We start from the raw sequence: 16907 nt of genomic DNA, 5'->3' as shown, positions 1-16907 counted from the left end.
TTTCCCTTACGTCAACTGTTGATAATCACAAATATTATGAGATTCTTAGACAGCGATACCTCTGGCATCAGTAAGGCAGAACTGGTCTGAGATTTCTATTTCCAAAGACTAAAAAAATTGGAATGTGTTTAACTCTGTCTACGGTATTTAGACACAGCTCAGATGGGAGACCAAGAGTATACATTTTTTCTCCTCCCGTAAGTCTCACTATGGTACAATGAGCTCAGCCCAACAGTGTAGAACTTTTCAATTAATTTAAACCACAGAGAACCGAAACTATGTACACCATATTGCAAAAGGTGGCTCACCGTCTCTGAGAAGGCAAAAACAATCTTGTCAATTCGAGGACCATTAGCACGAAACAACTAATTTGGTACAGGGGCAACATGCTCATTAGGTGGCTCTTGGAAAGCAACAACACCAGCAGCCGCAACTGCAGCATGCCCCCGTTGCCGCTCACGAAGGTACAGGACTGTAAGGAGACACGCAAATAGCGTCAGAATTGTTGCATTTCCTTCCTCCATGATCACATTCTCCACCCATGCTTCCACTTTAGGGTAGACTTCGGGCAAAGAATCAACCAGCTGGACCTATGCACATCATACAACACCCATGAAAAATCCAATCAGTAAGTAGGCTAGGAAAGAAATACGTTGGCATTTGGTACTTTATTATAATAATTATAATAAAGGAGCACATTTTTTTGAAAAATATAAATCTAGTATGCACTAAAAAAGTGGAAGTAAAAAAGCATGCTGTTCATAAAACCTGTACCAATTGAAATAATGCCAGAAACATAATACTCCAATTTCTAGGAGACGCAGAAATCAGAACATGTAGAAATAACAATAAGATAATATCTCATTTCCCTCGGCTACTTTTTCACTAAGGACAATACTTGACGAAAAGCAAATTCAGGATCTGAAACCCAATTCAACATCTAAATACAAGAGTAAAAGTGACAGTATGTTTGCCAATGAGAACAAAATCCTTTCATCAAACTATTGTGCTACTTTTTCATATTCTTTCCTTACCCCAATGCATCGATATAAGGTGTTCCAACTAAAAAATGTGACCCCAAAAGGGGAAGGGGGTAAGATTGTATCTTCCCCCAAAAACAAATGATTCTAATTCCTGACACACTTTTATCCAATTCCCAACTACATCCACAAGGGACTCACGATGTACAATAAATAAAGCATCTCCACCCTAACCAACATGGTGGCTATCACATCCTTGTATTAAGCTGTATCTCCAAAAATGAGGATTGGTAATTAGTTCTAGCTAATAGTACAACCCATGTAAAGACTTCAGCTTTACTTATCAAACTGTATGCAGTATGGAAAACAGCCAAACAGGACTGCAACAAAATTAATGGAGCAAGTAAAAGCCAGAAGAGTTATACCCTTATAGCCCACTGCAGTACTTTCACACTGAACGGTGAGCAGGCTAATATAATTAATTTGCAGATTGGAAAGTGTTTAGCAACCATGCTTATGGAAAAGCATTTCACCAGACAAAAGAGTAAAAGACTCACCATAAAACTATCAGCATAATTCTTTCGTATCCATAAGCTAGCAAGTGCCAGGGTGACGGGCAACTTCGCTGCAGGGTCAATCTCTACAGCTTGATCATAATAACGCTTGGCAAGATGAAGATCAAGCGGAAGTCCTTGACCATGCTCATGCATGTATCCCAGGTTGAACATGGCCTGTGCATTTGATTGGGATTTTGCATGCATGTAAGCTTCTGAGGCTCGTACATAATCTCTTTCTGTCCCCTGAGAAGAGAGGAAAATCAAAACTAGGATTAAGAAAACAAAAGGAAAATGGTCAGAGAATATTTGTTATGCACTCGTCCCACATCGCCTAGTTGTGGAAGTGAAGTGCAAGATATAAGGGAGGCCAAACTCCCTAACAATCAGCGACCGGTTTTCCTGAGGTTCTGGGCCCGTGGGCTGAGTCCCATGGTTGGTCGGGCCAGGACCAGCAGGGGTTGCTGGACCGGGCTTCCCGGGCCAATTATGGGGTGGGCCTGGGGAGACAAATCCGTGAGGGGCCCAAAGCGGACAAATTGCTGATTGTTTGGGGTGGGCAGGCTATTCTTATCAATGTATAACCAAGAAAAAATATATCTGGATTCCCAGCAGTGCACGTCTCCCTGTTAATTAGATACGAGACACATACCCGTCCGTAATAATATGCATCTCCAATAAGCAGAGCAGCATGTTCATTACCCTGCTCAGATGCTTGCCACCACAAAGAATGTGCACGTTGATGCCTTTCTGCATCTGTACAAAACCCAGATTCTCCCATGCACATACTATGTTCAACATATTTGTCAATAATCCATGCAGCATTACTTTGCGCGACCTCATAGCCTAATTCAGCCATCCTTGAATACAAGAGGTATGCCTTACCCACATCACCTTTTAAGTATGACTCCAGGGCCCATCTAGACAAGGAACTCCATGGGCCCCGTTCTGCCACTAGTTTGTATAATCCGGTAGCCTGAGATAGAGCAAGGCATAGTTGTAAACATGTATATCAGTGTAACAAAAACGTGCATCATATTACAAATTATAATATGTAAAAAAGTTGCAGGGTTCATATGAAAAGCATTTAGGTGCTAAATCTACAATTGCTGTCAACTCAAAAACAAAGACAGATATCATAATTACGTTTGTTACTTATTAGATTACTAAGAGAAGCAGAAAACTCACAAGCAAAGAAACATGACCTGAGATCAAAAGAGGCGTAGCATCTGAAGACTTCCAAATTGACATCAATGAAGAGGAACACAATTCTCTCGTATATTGAGAAAAATGAGTTAGGTGACCAGCAGTGCCAAGGCCCAAAAACAGTTTTGGCGATTAGACAGAAAACCCACTCTATGAAAACTCAACATTAGCAAGTTGAGTCTGGAAAAAGGTGATGTTCAAGTGACATTCATGATGAAATTAAAATACAATTCATGAAGATCGCCCAATGCAACTGAGGTAAAAAGAGTGTTCAACTATTGATGATAGAAAAGATTTACACAAAGGAGCATTGAGTCATGCATGCTGCATATGGGCACAGTCAGCCAACAACAAGAAATGAGGAAGAAGTATAAACTCTCCAAAATTGGGACTTATTGTACCAACCTGGCAGAGTAGATAATGGATACTAGCAACTACCCATAGGCCACTAGTACAAATCTAAATTGCACCATGGGGATTCGAACCTAAGATCTTTGAGTATTATGGCCGATACTAGAGTCCCTTCACTGAACCACCCTTTAATCACCATCTTTCCCCCCTACCTCCCTATTCTCCTCACTAAAGTGTGAGAACTACTAATGAGCCAAATTTTAACCTCGTTAATTTCATATGACGTGGTATAAGACACTCATCACCGTTCAACATTTTATCAACAACATAATATAGTGGAACATCACTTAGCAAGAAAGAAACAAACTGTCAAACAAAGGTTGACAAGACGGGAGTTTTGACAGGAGAAAAAAAAGGTGGTCCAAGGGCATTCACTCAAGAATATAGCACTCAAGAAATGGTATGAGCATGCAAGATAAAAGTGTACCATGTGGAGGTCTTTCTTAAGTCCCACACCAGTCTGGAACATCTTTGCCAACTGGTAAAATGCCTTTGGCTGACCTGCATTAGCAGCCACTATAAAATATTTGCATGCCAACTTTACATCCCTCTTAACAGCAATGCCTTTCAGATAAAGTACTCCAAGATTATAGTGCCCACCAGGCTCATCATTATCAGCAGCTTTCTCAAAATACTCTTTTGCCTGCAAATTAGAGAATTAGTTTCTCACACGAATTCTCACAAGCTCTCTAAACTCAACTTATAAAAAGACAAAGCAAATTCTATCACATAAAGCTGAAAATCATAGTGTGTGCTTGCATGTGTGTTTATTGCATGCATTGGCAGGAGGATTACTCTTTGGCTGGTCTAGAAATCCAAGTTGTAGCAAAAGTCAGTTCAGAATAAAAATGAAAGAAAAACAGCCAGAAAAGTTGTAGTACGCACCTCAATTAAAGAAGCACACCTTGGGAACACTTAATGACTTAAATAGCATTGAAATAAAGATTTTAGTGGCTGAATTGTTATATAAATTAAAAGAGGGAAAAAAAATACAAGCACACTTTGAAAACAAACTCCATGAATGTTTTAATTTTATGAGCGTTTTTGTGGTAGACTCAATCAGTCAGTAACACTACCTCAACTCACTATTTTACTTAGCTTAAAGACCCAACCAGCATTTCACTACTCTGTTGCAGCTATAGCGTAAGTGGGTTAACATAGTTCCATTAATAGCATTACGGTCAATCCAATCATTGATTAAATGTGGGCTGTCAAGGTCAATGCACTAGATGTGCATGTCAGAATTTATAGATTAATGTCTCTCCTCTCCAGGTATCATTATTTACTGGGAAACAAAGGGAGTCCCTCATAAACACATGTCAAAGACAGCCATATTTAACCCAATCAAATTAAAAAGCAATGTTTGAAGCAACATGAACAACAAACAGGCATGCATGCAACACTATGACCACAAACTGCACAAGAGATGTAATCCTGCTGTCCATGATCTACAAAATAAATATGCATAGATATGGTAAATGAATATGTCAAATGAACCAAAAATGATCTTACTTTGGTGTAGTTCTTCTTCTCTACTCCATAACCCTTGACATATAAATATCCCATCCCATTATATGCCGAATATAGTTGCTGCTTTGAGGCAAGTGTTAGCCATTCAAGTGCCTTAGTGTAATTTCTTTCCACTCCAGCTCCTCTTGCGTATATCTCACCAAGAAGTTCCATCGACCTTGGCTCCCCCTTATCTACAGCCTTCAAGAACCAAGACAAGGCTTTGGTATGATCACGCCTTAGTCCTCTCAATCCAAAGTAGTAAAAGAGTCCAATTTTGTACATTGCTCCAGCATTCCCTTTCTGAGCCTGATATTCCAAAATCTGAAAGTCCTCATTCTCCTCCCCTCGTGACTTCCTCAAGGCCTCCTTGTTCTCCTCAGCTCCAGTGTGAATCCTAACAGGCTCAATCACAGGTGAATCTTTTGAGATCAAGAAACTATTAACTGCTACCTCTGCTAACTCAGCATACAGTTTAACTGCCTTTTCCTGCATCTGCAACGAAATAAAATAAGACAGAGAATTAAACAGCGTGAACAATGACAGTAAGAGACAAAGCAATCAATCTGACCACAATTAGTATAAAACCATATTCAAGGAAGCAACTATGAAGCCGCATGTCAAAAATAGGAACTTGTGTGTGAACATTTATTTTTACTACAGAAATTTTTAGTGAACTAACAAATGTACAGTCCTCAAGTTACTGTCATTTATCTAGATAAATAAAATCAATGTTTGTTTGGAATAAATTAAAATACCTCAGAAAAACTTAAATACTAAACTCATTGAAACTACTCTGGAATTTTCAGTAGCATAAAGCAGGGAATAAATGCATAAAATAGGATTGATCGAAAGTGATAATGAATCTATAAAGAGAACTAATGTAACCGATTCTTCTTAACTTATTGTACAGATTCATGTACCCGACCTCAAAAGGCTTGATGGCGATGAAGCCAACGAACTGTGATTCTAATTCAACTGCTTCCAAGTTCTAAGCCTCTTTATTTCCTAAGCAAGTCTAATTTACCAAACAAGCCAAAATTTGCAGTCTAATTTAACTAGGTTTCGTAATTCAGTTACAATAACAAATCCACAACATCCAGAGAAAGAGTCATCAAATCACTCACATCTTGCCGCAAGTAGGTGTACGCCAGAGCCATCTTAGAGTGCATGTTCCCTCCCTCGGCAGCAAAATGATGGTGCAAAAACGCCTTGGCCTTGTTCCTCTCCTTCATCTGCCCCATCCCGTACATGAAACCAAGCACAGACTGCGCGTGCGGGTTTCCGGCCGCAGCAGCAGCCTCGATCTCTGTCGTAGCCTCCTCCATCAACCGCACCTCTCCCAAATTCACCGCCTCCAGCATGTTCTGCACGCCAGAGTAGTAGTCAGCCGCATCGGGCTCCACAACACCTGGATCGGCGCCGGAATACGAAACCACGTCCGGCTCCAATATCGAGCGCCATGAGCCGGGGTCGAGATCCTCCTCGGACGTCGAGTCCGAATCATCGAACTCGTCCCAGTCGCCGCTGGAGGTGGAGTCAGCATCGGCGGGGTCTGACGATGCCGTGGGCCCATCTTTGAGGTCGTCCTGAGAGAGGACCAGAACGAAGGGTCGAGCGTAGAGAGTGAGCGGGCAAAGACAGAGAAGGAGAATGAGGAGGAGCGATTGCGTACATTTTCTGCGAGTCGAGCGATGCATTTCCGATTTCCCGTGTTGTAGTGGAAGGAACGACGGTGATGGAGGGAGAGTTATCGAGTTTGGTCGTTTTGGGTGGGTAAATCATAAAATGTGATATAAACGTTGGTTATGCCACGTCAATCCGTATCATCAGACCAATGAGATTATGCCATGTCAGTACATTGTAATGCTAACATTCAGATAGGGGTGACAAAAAAAATGACTCGAGGTCGGTTTTAGGTAACACAATATGATATGGTTACAAAATATTTATATGTTTATACTCTAATTCGGATTGGATTTCAAATGTACTTAATTAATCAAACCTAAATTGATTTAAATTCGGACAAGTAAATCGAACAATAAATTAATTTGAGTTAGGATTCGCATAAGTAAATTAGATAAAATTTCTGTATTTTGACTCAAGCCCGATTTTAATCCGGACAAAATTTTTGTGTTTTGATCAAATTTTATATATATAACTTATGTTCAAATTTGATTTAATATGAGTCGAACAAATTTAATCACCCGAACCATGTGGAGTTTTGTTACCCCTATGATTCAGGCTCCATTAACTGATTCATAGTCCATTTGTTTCATTTTTTAAATGTCACTAGTGGTTGATCGAGTTTACTCGACTAGTGGTATTTTTCTATCCCAAATAAAAATCAAATTAAATATGAAAATATTTAATTAATAAAAATCAAGTTGAATATGAAAAAACATGAAAATTCTTAATTGTTGAATATATATCCGAAAAATTTTATATATTTTCGAATTTAATTTGATAAAAAATATATAATTAAATTTGTAAACCCAATCAAAACACATTCACAATTTTTTCTATAAAAAAATAAATTCATGATTTAAAAAAAATTGTAGTCACCTTAAAAATGGAACAAATTTGTATTTCGGGCTCGGGCCAACCAACTGAGTTATACTGATCTTGGGCCTAAAATGGAAATCAAACAGTACAATGGGCCCAAGCTTGAAATTCTTCCACCCACCAATCTGTTGATTGGTGTTTTTACGAAGCCAAATGGGCCTGATCCATTATTTATACTTTCCCTCATTTCCTTACAGTCAGTCGGTGGTTCAGTGTCTGCAGATGTGCGATAGTTTAAACCTTCCAAAACCCTAGCCATTTCCTCTCTCCAGACACTCCCAGCAGATCCATCATATTGAAACATTGAATCTGTGAAGCTCGAAAGCCTACGAAAATGTCGATGTCTAAGAGCTCGAAGATGCTGCAGTTCATCAACTACCGGATGCGTGTGACCATCCAGGACGGCCGTCAATTGGTGGGCAAATTCATGGCTTTCGATCGACATATGAATCTCGTTCTAGGCGACTGCGAGGAGTTCCGGAAGCTTCCGCCAGCCAAGGGCAAGAAGAACAACGAGGAGCGCGAGGACCGACGTACTCTTGGCCTAGTTCTTCTCCGTGGCGAGGAGGTCGTATCCATGACCGTCGAGGGGCCACCGCCTCCTGAAGAATCGCGTGCGAAGGCCGTTTCTGCTAGTGCCGTCGCTGGCCCTGGAATCGGTCGCGCTGCTGGACGAGGCGTGCCTACTGCTCCCCTTGTGCAAGCCCAGCCCGGACTTGCTGGCCCTGTCCGTGGCGTTGGTGGGCCCGCTCCAGGAATGATGCAGCCCTCGCTGTCTCGTCCGCCAGTCCCTCAACTATCTGCACCGCCTATGACGTACCCTGCGCCGCCTCCAGGGTCAGGTGCTCCTCCGGTGATCCGACCGCCTGGACAGATGCCGCCTCCAGGTTCAACTGCTCCCTACCCAGGTCAGGGACATCCAATGGCTCGTGGCCCTCCACAAATGCCGCCGCCACAGTACGGAGTTAGGCCGCCACAGCAAGGTTTCCAGATGCCAGCACCACCACAATACGGGCAGAGACCCATGGGAGTGCCGCCTCCACCACAGAACCCTATGATGAGAGGACCTCCTGGTCCACCACGGCCTGGAATGCCTGGCCCCCCTCCACCACGTCCTGGGATGCCACCTCCGCCTGGTGGCGTTCCTGTTTATGGTCCACCTCGTCCAGGTATGCCGCCTCCACCAAACCCTCAGCAGCAGCAACAGCAAAATCAGCAACAGTGATGATATGGTAAGCTCCCTGTTGATATATTGTTTTATGCGGTTATTTATATACTGTTTATAAGTGATTAGATTATTAATTACGAACTCATATATCCTGTATTTTTCAATAACAATTTCTTGGCATAGTAGAATACCACAATACTTATACATCTGCATATGCTCATGCACAAACGCTTAAATTATTGAATGGAGTTGTTGGGTGGATCAATTGTATTTATCCTCATATTATTCGTGTGTGGCAGTTCAACTATGTTTGTCTAGTTGGTTAGTTTTGGGACTTAGAGGATGTAGATCAATAGTATTTATTCTCATAGTTATCCATCTGAATTATGTCCCTCTACGATTGATAGTTTTCCAGTAGCGCAGAGTTAGATGTGCCTTGGGTTGATATAGCTATACCTTAGTTGCTGATTCATGTTCCTCAATGCAATTGCTTAGAGCTTTCTGATCACTGTTTCCATTAAATGAACAATCTTAACTATGGGATTGTTGTACTTCATTAAATAAAATTCATGCACTGAGAGAAACATGAATTAGTGGATAAAGGATTTTTTTTTGGATCTGGATGTCTTCAACCACCCAAATGACACTGAGCATATGCATCTAGACCTATGGTGTGATATGTTGTCATATGTAATTTTTATAGGGCAATGCTTGTTGTTGTTATATGTTGGCATGTTCGAGCGGCATAATTTAATACATAACACTAATGTGGTTTCGTTTCGGTCAAGTTGTAGGGTTAATACCCATGGATTTAAATTTGTTTTCTGAAGCAAGGAAGGTGATTTAATCAGCTGCTGACAGTCAATGTAAAACTTTTTTAACAGAAGTTGTGGTGCGTCGACATATAGGCTCAATAAAACAAGGCAATTGTATAATATTTGTAGTTTTGTACAGAAGCCCCCACATCCTCCAGGCGATGTTTGAATAATCACAATTTGGTGTGTTTGGTTTAGTGATATCAAGTTAAATATAAAGAAATTTAGTCAGCGTGGAATTTGTTTCACTTTTCTATTTGACTGGAGCTGTGAATTTTCTGATACTTTCAGTTTTTTTCTTTAGGAATCATCTTCTGTACTGCAGATGGTTACATCTACAAATCTGCATATGATGTGAAGGCATTACCCATATTGGTAACCTAGAATTGAGAGTTGTGCATTTGTGGTCAATTGGTCATTCTATTTTTGAATGTGTGTAGACTGAGCCAATCAATTTCTACATGTTTTGGGTTTATAGGAGGTTATTTGCTTTATGAATAAGATACCAAGATTGTAAGTGAGATGTTTTCAGTCATTTTCTACCTTCATTTGCTTGTAGGAATCTCTAGAACTATACATTTTGGTCTGAAACATCTTAAGTTTCACCAAATAATACGCGTGGGCTCCATCTTAGATCACAAAACTCTCTGTGTGCTAATCAGCATGCTGCCATCAGAATTTCCCAACTAGTCAATTGTTAAAACTCAGATTGAACTCTTGCTTATAGCAAGCCCTTACCTTTGAGAAATTCGGGGTTCTTTGTTCACAATTTGTATTGTACTTTTTGAAGAATCGTGCAACTTCTCTATGCCATTCACTATTCAGAACTCATGACGTGTCCCATCTATTATAATTTTTTAGCTTGTATGTGTTTTAATCTTAGTTTTGTCAATATTTTTGTTTGTTTGAAATGTTGTTGCTTTATGCTCTACATTGATGTTGCGGTAAATCTGTTTATGTCCAGTTGCGAAATGTGATGCAGTAATCTACTTTTAAGTCTATAAACTCTCACTTGACTAATTGCTTGTTTGCTTTCCGTGGCACAGGATGCTGAGGTGATGCTGTTAAGCTTTTTGCATGGCTTTTTTCTCCTGCTGCGAGTGCATGTAATCTGGACGAGTTTGAATCTTTGTTCTGTCGTACTTTAGTACTTTCTTGATGTCATTTAGATAGCTATGTCATGTTAGTGGAGATTGCTATGCTCACCAAAAAATAGTTGTATCTTTGCAATATGACCAAATTAGTTGGGCCATGGTGGATGCCGAGCAACCTTTCTGATAAATTCAAATGAGTACAGTTTTCTAGCTGGGGTGTTAATAGTTCTTATTATCTCGGTCTCTCTTCGTTTGCCTGTCTGAATTTTGTGATTTGTTTCATGATATGCCCTTGGTATGTTGAACATTATATATATATGTACTGTTAGTTGCTTCTTTTGCTTTTTTTTAAACGACATTATGTATATGTATTTGTTTTTGTTGGCAAGATCTAGTGCTGATGCGGTGGCTCGTTCTGTTGGTACACTCTTAGAAGTTAGAACATCTAATTGGCCCTTGCGCTTGTTTCTGAGACAACAGTTTTTGGGTGGATTTTCTCTTTTCTGCAGTTTCTTTTGTAATAATGATTTGTTGGGGTTGGTGTGTTGTGCCCATGCAGATCTCCGGTTGCTGCTTCAGTAATTTACTTTCAATCTTTTGTTTGGGCATCGTGTTAGGCATTCCTTCACCCTTGACAGTTTCTCTGTCGTACAATAGATGGGTAACCTAAGCAGTCGAATGGCATTCAACATTTGGATGGATTGATGTAGAGGAGAAACACAAATCAAACCAACTCTTATTTATTTCTTTTATATAAAAAAACTGCTATTAATTTCCAACATCAATTAGGCATAGAAAGTTAAAAAAAAATAGCAAATATCCCCAAAAAAAAGAATTAAGATAGATGGTTGGCTTTTTTTGAAAAGGTCACAGATCTAAAAGTATGAGTATTGGGATAGGGGCTTCAATTCCGTGCTCTAATTTTGGTTCCAATTATCTTTCAAAACTATGTTATATCATGAATTATTAAATATTTTGATGTTCGTAATATTATAATATGTTTTATTTTGGGGGAAAAAAATTCTAAATACTAAATTTTAAACCCTAAACCTTAAATCCTAATCTCTAACCTTAAAATATTAAAAATTATGTTCTAAACCTTAAACCTTAAATTATAAACCCTAAACAGTAATTTTCTAACTCCTAAACTCTAATATGTCATTTTCAAAAATAAAAATCATGATTTAACATGAGAGAATTGGAGTCGGAGTTTGAGTCAGGAATTGGTGTCCCTCCCATCTCCCTAAGTATTGAAGGTGAGAGAATATGAGGTCACACGGTATTTGAGCCACCATAAACGATGGAATACAACCCACAACTATGAGAATTATAAAACAAATCCAACAAATTAAAACCCTCCCAGTACAAATTAACACCATAGTTACTATGTCGGGATAGACTGATGAGTATCCCATTCATCATAGACACCAAACTTTAGAAATAAAACGAAAACACAATACAGAAAGAAAAGAAAAAAAAAGAAATCTTGCATCTGTAAATCCAGATCTATTTGTTTGAAACAGTATCCAAAACATATTTGACAATTTGAGTTAGCATCAAAGCAGATCTGAAAATAGAGGTAGATTCGGATGTAGATGAAAGAGATCGATCATTAGCATCATTATTTTCATCTTTATCCTTGCACAACAATCCATAGAAAGAATACTAATATATAAGTAGATAACATTGTAAAAATACAACCATATAAATAACAGCTGTATTTACATTTCAGAGAGAGGAACAGTACTCCACCCGCTAGTGTCTTCTCTTCCTGTACAACAATGGCAACAGTGGAGCTCAAACCCTCTCGATCAAATCGCATTTACCGACCATCTTCTGTAAGCTTTCTCACAGAACACACATGTATATAGTCTCTATAATTATGTATTGCTCACTTTTGACGATGTTCCATAGGAACCTTTTGATGGCAAAATCGTAATAAGCTCTCCTTCTTCGATCTCTCACTATGGAATCCGCCTCAGCATCAATGGTTCCGTTAATATGCAGGTTTGTGTTGATGATACTCTGTTTGGTTCCCGAGAAAATCAGATAGAATGTTAGAAATTAAATCTAAATAAAGAAGCATAGCCTCTTCTCTTTTTTATTCTACTCCAAAAGCTTGATTATAGCCGAATCATTGAGCTGGACTTGGTCGAAATTGAGATTTTTAGGGGAAGATTAGAAATATTTTTATTACGGCAATTTGTTTTCTTCCGTTTCATTTGGTTACTTTTAGTTTCTCTCCTCCTGAATAGAGGTTTTGATTTTTTTTTAATAATTTCCATGTTTGTTTCCATTTTATTTGGTTTTGCTGTTTACTTTTCTCGTTTTGAAGGTGCGTGGGGGTTCTGCTGGAGTTATTGAATCTCTATATGGTGTTGTTAAGCCCATCACCATTGTGTAAGTTAATTCTTATTCTGTGGTTTCTAAAAATCAATTTTGAGATATAGTTTAGTAATGTCAAATATAGTTTGCTATATTTATATTAGTGAACATGGAACTAACGGGCAGTCAACATCTATGATGGTGCTTATCTACGTTTTGTGGAATTGTTGCTTGCCATTCTTTTTTTTTCTTTTGGCGAGTTGCCACTTAGCATGAATACAGGGTCAGAGGTGAGTTCATTCATCCACACTTAGGAGACGCCTAGTGAAGTTGCTTCACCATAACCTTGAGGTTATGGATTAAAAATCCTAGAAACAACCTCTCCATAATGAGGGGATATGGCTGGATATATATTTCTTTTCCTTGACTCTGCTTCCACTGAGGAGCCTCATGCATGCGAATTGTTTAATCTTTAACCTGTTGTAAGGGTAATAACTTTGGTTGGGTTGGTCAGAGGTAGAGCTGTGGTGGTTATAGTTTGCCTAAGTTTTTGATCTTCTTTTGTCCTCCTAATATCTATTTATTTGGTGACGGGGATGTGTCAGTTTTTTTCTGAAATCCCTGAATATTGAAAATTACAGAATTTTTTATATACAAACTATACATAAAAGGGTCTAGACTGTTAATTAAAGGACTGCAAATGTGCTTGGTCCTCTCCATATTTGTTTATGCTTTAGTTTAGTTCTTTTATGTGTTTTCCGGTAGGCAAAATAATGTTTCTAGTTTCTCCAAATGTTTGGTTCACTTGGATTTTTATGTTGATGATTTGTTTTTAACTCTTGAAAACAGTAATAAGAGTGTTGAGATTAAATCCTCTGGAAAGATTGCTCCGGGTAGAATGGAGGTATGCATCAAGTGATATTATTTAGATTGATTGGTTGTTTTAACTTCGAGACGCAGTCTTCATATTTGATAGCCTCAAGATGGTGTAGTTCAAGTGATGAGATAAAATTGCATATAGTAAGTGTTGAAGGTGTTCAGCCTGTCCTTTCTTTGTTGGTTTTTATGTGTGTGGACTTTGTATATCTTGTTTTCTCCAAAATTATCCTTGGTTCTTGGTAAAATTTTACTCATGTATAATGCTCTCTTCTTGTATTTTATGTAAGAACTATAATTTCATGCCTCAAAACATAACCTTCAGCTTCTTGTTTTATTTCTGATATTTTTCATCTTCTTGTCATCTGCATACTTTTGCCTTGAAGTCAACCATGACTGTTTCCAACACTACTATGACAGTGTTTTCCCCATCAATATTGCCCCTCCTATTTCCGAAAGGTGGCTCATATTCACAGTAACTCTGAGCCCTCAATTAAAACGGACAATACAGTAATGTTCTTGGTGCGGGCCTAATACATTCATTTCCGCGAAGTTTTGGTGTGTGTGGTCGAAGCCACATGTGGCACAATCCATATATATTTTGGGTTTTTGCATCCGATGTTAAGAGTTTCAGAAGAGTAGGAGAATACATATGTTGTAACTATATTTACAAATATTCTATACTTCTATACTAAAATGATGTTCCTCAAAATATTTTACTGTTAGTGCGACTGTTTCATTACAGTGATTTCTGATCTCGCTATTGCTGGATCAAGATTATTGCCATTATAGCTATATATTTATTTGTCATAATGTGTAGTCGTTACTGTTTCCACTACCAAATTATATGTAGATATACCACCATTGATGTTATGAACATAGCTACGTATTTGCATTTTCCATTTAAAATAATATTCTAGATTCCCCCCCTCTCCTCTATTCTTTCCAGTTTAGCACCTGATAATCTATGCTTGCTCATTGTGGCAGATACCATTTTCTGTAGCCTTGAGACAGTGTGGAGAAGAAAGTATGGAAAGATTTTACGAAACCTTCCATGGATCAAACATTAGTATCCAGGTGAATGTTTTACTCTAGGAGGACCGCAACTATTCACTGGCATATTTTTGTTGCTGTACCTGGCTCATTTTTCCCTCACCGTGCATCTCTCTGACATCTGCTTACTTCTTATGTATTTTTTTCCAATACTTGAAAATTAATGAACCTTGTTATAGTATTTGGTAACTGTAGATATTTTGAGAGGATACCTACATAAATCATTATCTACAACGATGGAATTCATAATACAAAGCGATAAAGGTACACTTTTATATTAAAATTTTGTTTGATATTCCTATGGTCCTATATATTCAAATCAAATGAACTTCCTTCTATTGTTGCTGTTAAAACAGCTGAACTTCTTAACCGAACAGTTTCTCCCGAGATAGTTATCTTTTACATTACTCAGGACACTCAGAGACACCCTTTGCTTCCTGAATTGAGATCAGGTTTGTTTACTGTTCCAGACTCCTTGTCCCCCTTTGTTTCTCGTAATTTGGCTTTAATCCAAATCTTTTTAGGGCTATTTTCTCCTCAATTTGGATGTTAGAATATTCAGAGCTCTCTAGTTGTAAGGCACACGTGTTAATAAGGGTTTTATTTTTCCTTCATGAAGTTCTACAGCTGATAAGGGTAATGATTGTACAGGTGGCTTTCGGGTAACAGGAAAGATGTCCACTCAGTGCTGTTTGTCAGATCCTATCTCTGGAGAGCTAACAGTAGAAGCATCCGCCGTTCCCATTCGCTCGATTGATATCCACTTACTCCGTGTAGAATCTATTCTTCTTGGAGAGAAAATTGTGACCGAGACTTCTTTAATTCAGTCTACACAGGCATGGTTTGTTTCATGTCTTGTCCAATCAATGTAGCTCGTTTTTTGTTTTTTCATGTATATAATACGATCCATGTTTTTCGGTTTGCATTTCAGATAGCAGATGGAGATGTCTGTCGTAATATGACTCTGCCAATCTATGTCATACTACCCCGGCTTTTGACTTGTCCAACTGCCTTAGCTGGGTGAGTTTTAATAAGACATTGATATTCCGCTCAAATCTGTTTCATTTTCCTTGTGGTGAAATGTACATGTCACCGACTTGGTTGAAATCAGTTCTCTTCAAGTTCTCGATGCATACTAGACATGGCCCTCATCTCGCAGATATGTGGTTGACTAGTAAAAGTACAGAGTCTTACGTTCTTGCTGTGCTGTTGTTTTTCCCCAAGCAAAGAAAACTATGGGTTAAAATTAAGTTGCAGTGCAGTACCTCTCAATATATTCTGTGGCGATCTAATCTTCAAAATTGTTTATGCAGCTAATGTTATCTCTTACCTTTTTTCATGCTTATGTTGTCATTTGGATGCCATGGCTCAGATTTTTGTTTCCATATGTATGAATATGCATGTATAAATGTTGTGTATGAATATCATATTCTTTTTTAAAATTCCTCTGCGCAGGCCATTCTCAATTGAGTTCAAAGTTACCGTAGTTATCAACTTCGAGTCAAAGCTGTCCAAAGTGCAATCAAAATTTGATCCAACTACTCCTAGACTCTGGGTAAGTGCTAACTCTAGCTTTCACTGCACTGTCCAGTGGTTCCTGCACATGTTATGACTGTGTTTTCAAATTTCAGCTGGCTATGGAATCTCTACCCCTTGAACTTGTTCGAACAAAGTGAAATGATCTGCGTGGAGTCGTCTATTTATCAGGCTATCCTTTGTATACAGTTTTCCCTTTTTCCCTTTGTTTTATTGCTTACTATACCCTTCTGGTTGTTGGTACAATTAGATGAATGCGCCACTAATGTCCATCAAATTTTTGTCAGAACTGCTTTATGCTTGGTTACAACAGTTCAAGAAGTAAATTTGAACATAATCTTCAACTTCCAAATGTCAAATCTCTTGATTTCAGTGAATATGAAAATACACGCAGCAGAAATCCTAATGTGTGCAGGTGGTGAGGTGCCCAACCACTCGACCCCTTATGACATGCTACTTGCTAGATTTTGTGATAGAAGGCATTTTGGTGAAGATTTGGGGAACATGCTTCGACTGGTTGTGTTCTTTGCAATTGCAAAATAAGTATTCGGTGTTACCTTCTTTGACGTGAATGAAATTTAAGTTGCATCTTTTGTTTCTATACGTTGCTTGTGGTGATGTTAAATATTGTAGGATTGCAATGATCATATTTTGGTTCAATACACAAGTAGCATACGTCTAGTTGGTGAATCTCTCTAGGACCTAGCCTTGTGGGAGCACCTTTATGTTCACGCACTGAGCTTGAACTTTGACCCAACTTATCCTGTCGTTATGGAAAACTTCTGTGCACGCGGATTTGATGGGCCAGGTTTAGG

The 16907-nt window shown here is 38.7% G+C and overlaps 3 protein-coding genes across 5 annotated transcripts; 2 read left to right on the top strand and 1 right to left on the bottom strand.

Moving 5' to 3' along the window:
* Positions 1-67: 67 nt before the first annotated feature.
* On the bottom strand, positions 68-6414 carry LOC119986592 (ERAD-associated E3 ubiquitin-protein ligase component HRD3A). Its single transcript, XM_038831218.1, has 6 exons — positions 5788-6414; positions 4664-5155; positions 3579-3794; positions 2187-2510; positions 1538-1780; positions 68-590 (listed from the first exon to the last, which is right to left on the bottom strand). The coding sequence occupies exons 1-6, from the start codon at positions 6358-6360 to the stop codon at positions 366-368; spliced, it is 2073 nt and encodes a 690-aa protein (XP_038687146.1). The 5' UTR covers positions 6361-6414; the 3' UTR covers positions 68-365.
* A 1005-nt stretch (positions 6415-7419) lies between these two features.
* Positions 7420-10639, top strand: LOC119987337 (small nuclear ribonucleoprotein-associated protein B'-like). 2 transcript variants are annotated; one of them, XR_005465433.1, is made up of 3 exons: positions 7420-8457; positions 9513-9568; positions 10255-10639. XR_005465433.1 is itself a non-coding variant. In XM_038832216.1 (2 exons), exon 1 carries the CDS (start codon positions 7560-7562, stop codon positions 8448-8450), a length of 891 nt encoding a protein of 296 aa, XP_038688144.1. In that variant the 5' UTR covers positions 7421-7559; the 3' UTR covers positions 8451-8457; positions 10255-10545. The 2 variants fall into 2 exon arrangements, 1 of the variants encoding a protein (XP_038688144.1); XM_038832216.1 differs by lacking the exon at positions 9513-9568 and having other exon boundaries at positions 7421-8457; positions 10255-10545.
* Positions 10640-11986: 1347 nt separating this feature from the next.
* Positions 11987-16693, top strand: LOC119986657 (vacuolar protein sorting-associated protein 26C). Of its 2 annotated transcripts, XM_038831301.1 has the most exons (11): positions 11987-12140; positions 12217-12309; positions 12638-12702; positions 13477-13531; positions 14491-14580; positions 14736-14820; positions 14913-15008; positions 15208-15392; positions 15488-15576; positions 16012-16111; positions 16188-16693. In XM_038831301.1, the coding sequence occupies exons 1-11, from the start codon at positions 12084-12086 to the stop codon at positions 16230-16232; spliced, it is 960 nt and encodes a 319-aa protein (XP_038687229.1). In that variant the 5' UTR covers positions 11987-12083; the 3' UTR covers positions 16233-16693. The 2 variants fall into 2 exon arrangements, with proteins under 2 accessions (XP_038687229.1, XP_038687230.1); XM_038831302.1 differs by lacking the exons at positions 11987-12140; positions 12217-12309; positions 12638-12702 and having other exon boundaries at positions 13527-13647.
* The last annotated feature ends 214 nt before the right edge of the window (positions 16694-16907 follow it).

This window comes from Tripterygium wilfordii, chromosome 20, assembly GCF_013401445.1.
Source record: "Tripterygium wilfordii isolate XIE 37 chromosome 20, ASM1340144v1, whole genome shotgun sequence".
In the NCBI taxonomy this organism is placed as follows: Eukaryota; Viridiplantae; Streptophyta; class Magnoliopsida; order Celastrales; family Celastraceae; genus Tripterygium; species Tripterygium wilfordii.
This window is presented reverse-complemented; position numbering and strand designations above follow the sequence as displayed.

What these genes read in the sequence shown, in the direction of transcription:
- LOC119987337 (XM_038832216.1), top strand. Translation starts at nt 7,560, where the DNA reads ATGTCGATGTCTAAGAGCTCGAAGATGCTGCAGTTCATCAACTACCGG.
- LOC119986592 (XM_038831218.1), bottom strand. Translation starts at nt 6,360, where the DNA reads ATGCATCGCTCGACTCGCAGAAAATGTACGCAATCGCTCCTCCTCATT. An exon ending in ACACCTACTTGCGGCAAGAT is followed by an intron (nt 5,156 to 5,787) that starts GTGAGTGATTTG and finishes ATTTCGTTGCAG; the next exon opens with ATGCAGGAAAAGGCAGTTAA. An exon ending in ATGCATATTATTACGGACGG is followed by an intron (nt 1,781 to 2,186) that starts GTATGTGTCTCG and finishes CTCTCTTCTCAG; the next exon opens with GGGACAGAAAGAGATTATGT.
- LOC119986657 (XM_038831301.1), top strand. Translation starts at nt 12,084, where the DNA reads ATGGCAACAGTGGAGCTCAAACCCTCTCGATCAAATCGCATTTACCGA. An exon ending in GATCAAACATTAGTATCCAG is followed by an intron (nt 14,581 to 14,735) that starts GTGAATGTTTTA and finishes ACCTTGTTATAG; the next exon opens with TATTTGGTAACTGTAGATAT. An exon ending in GCTTCCTGAATTGAGATCAG is followed by an intron (nt 15,009 to 15,207) that starts GTTTGTTTACTG and finishes ATGATTGTACAG; the next exon opens with GTGGCTTTCGGGTAACAGGA.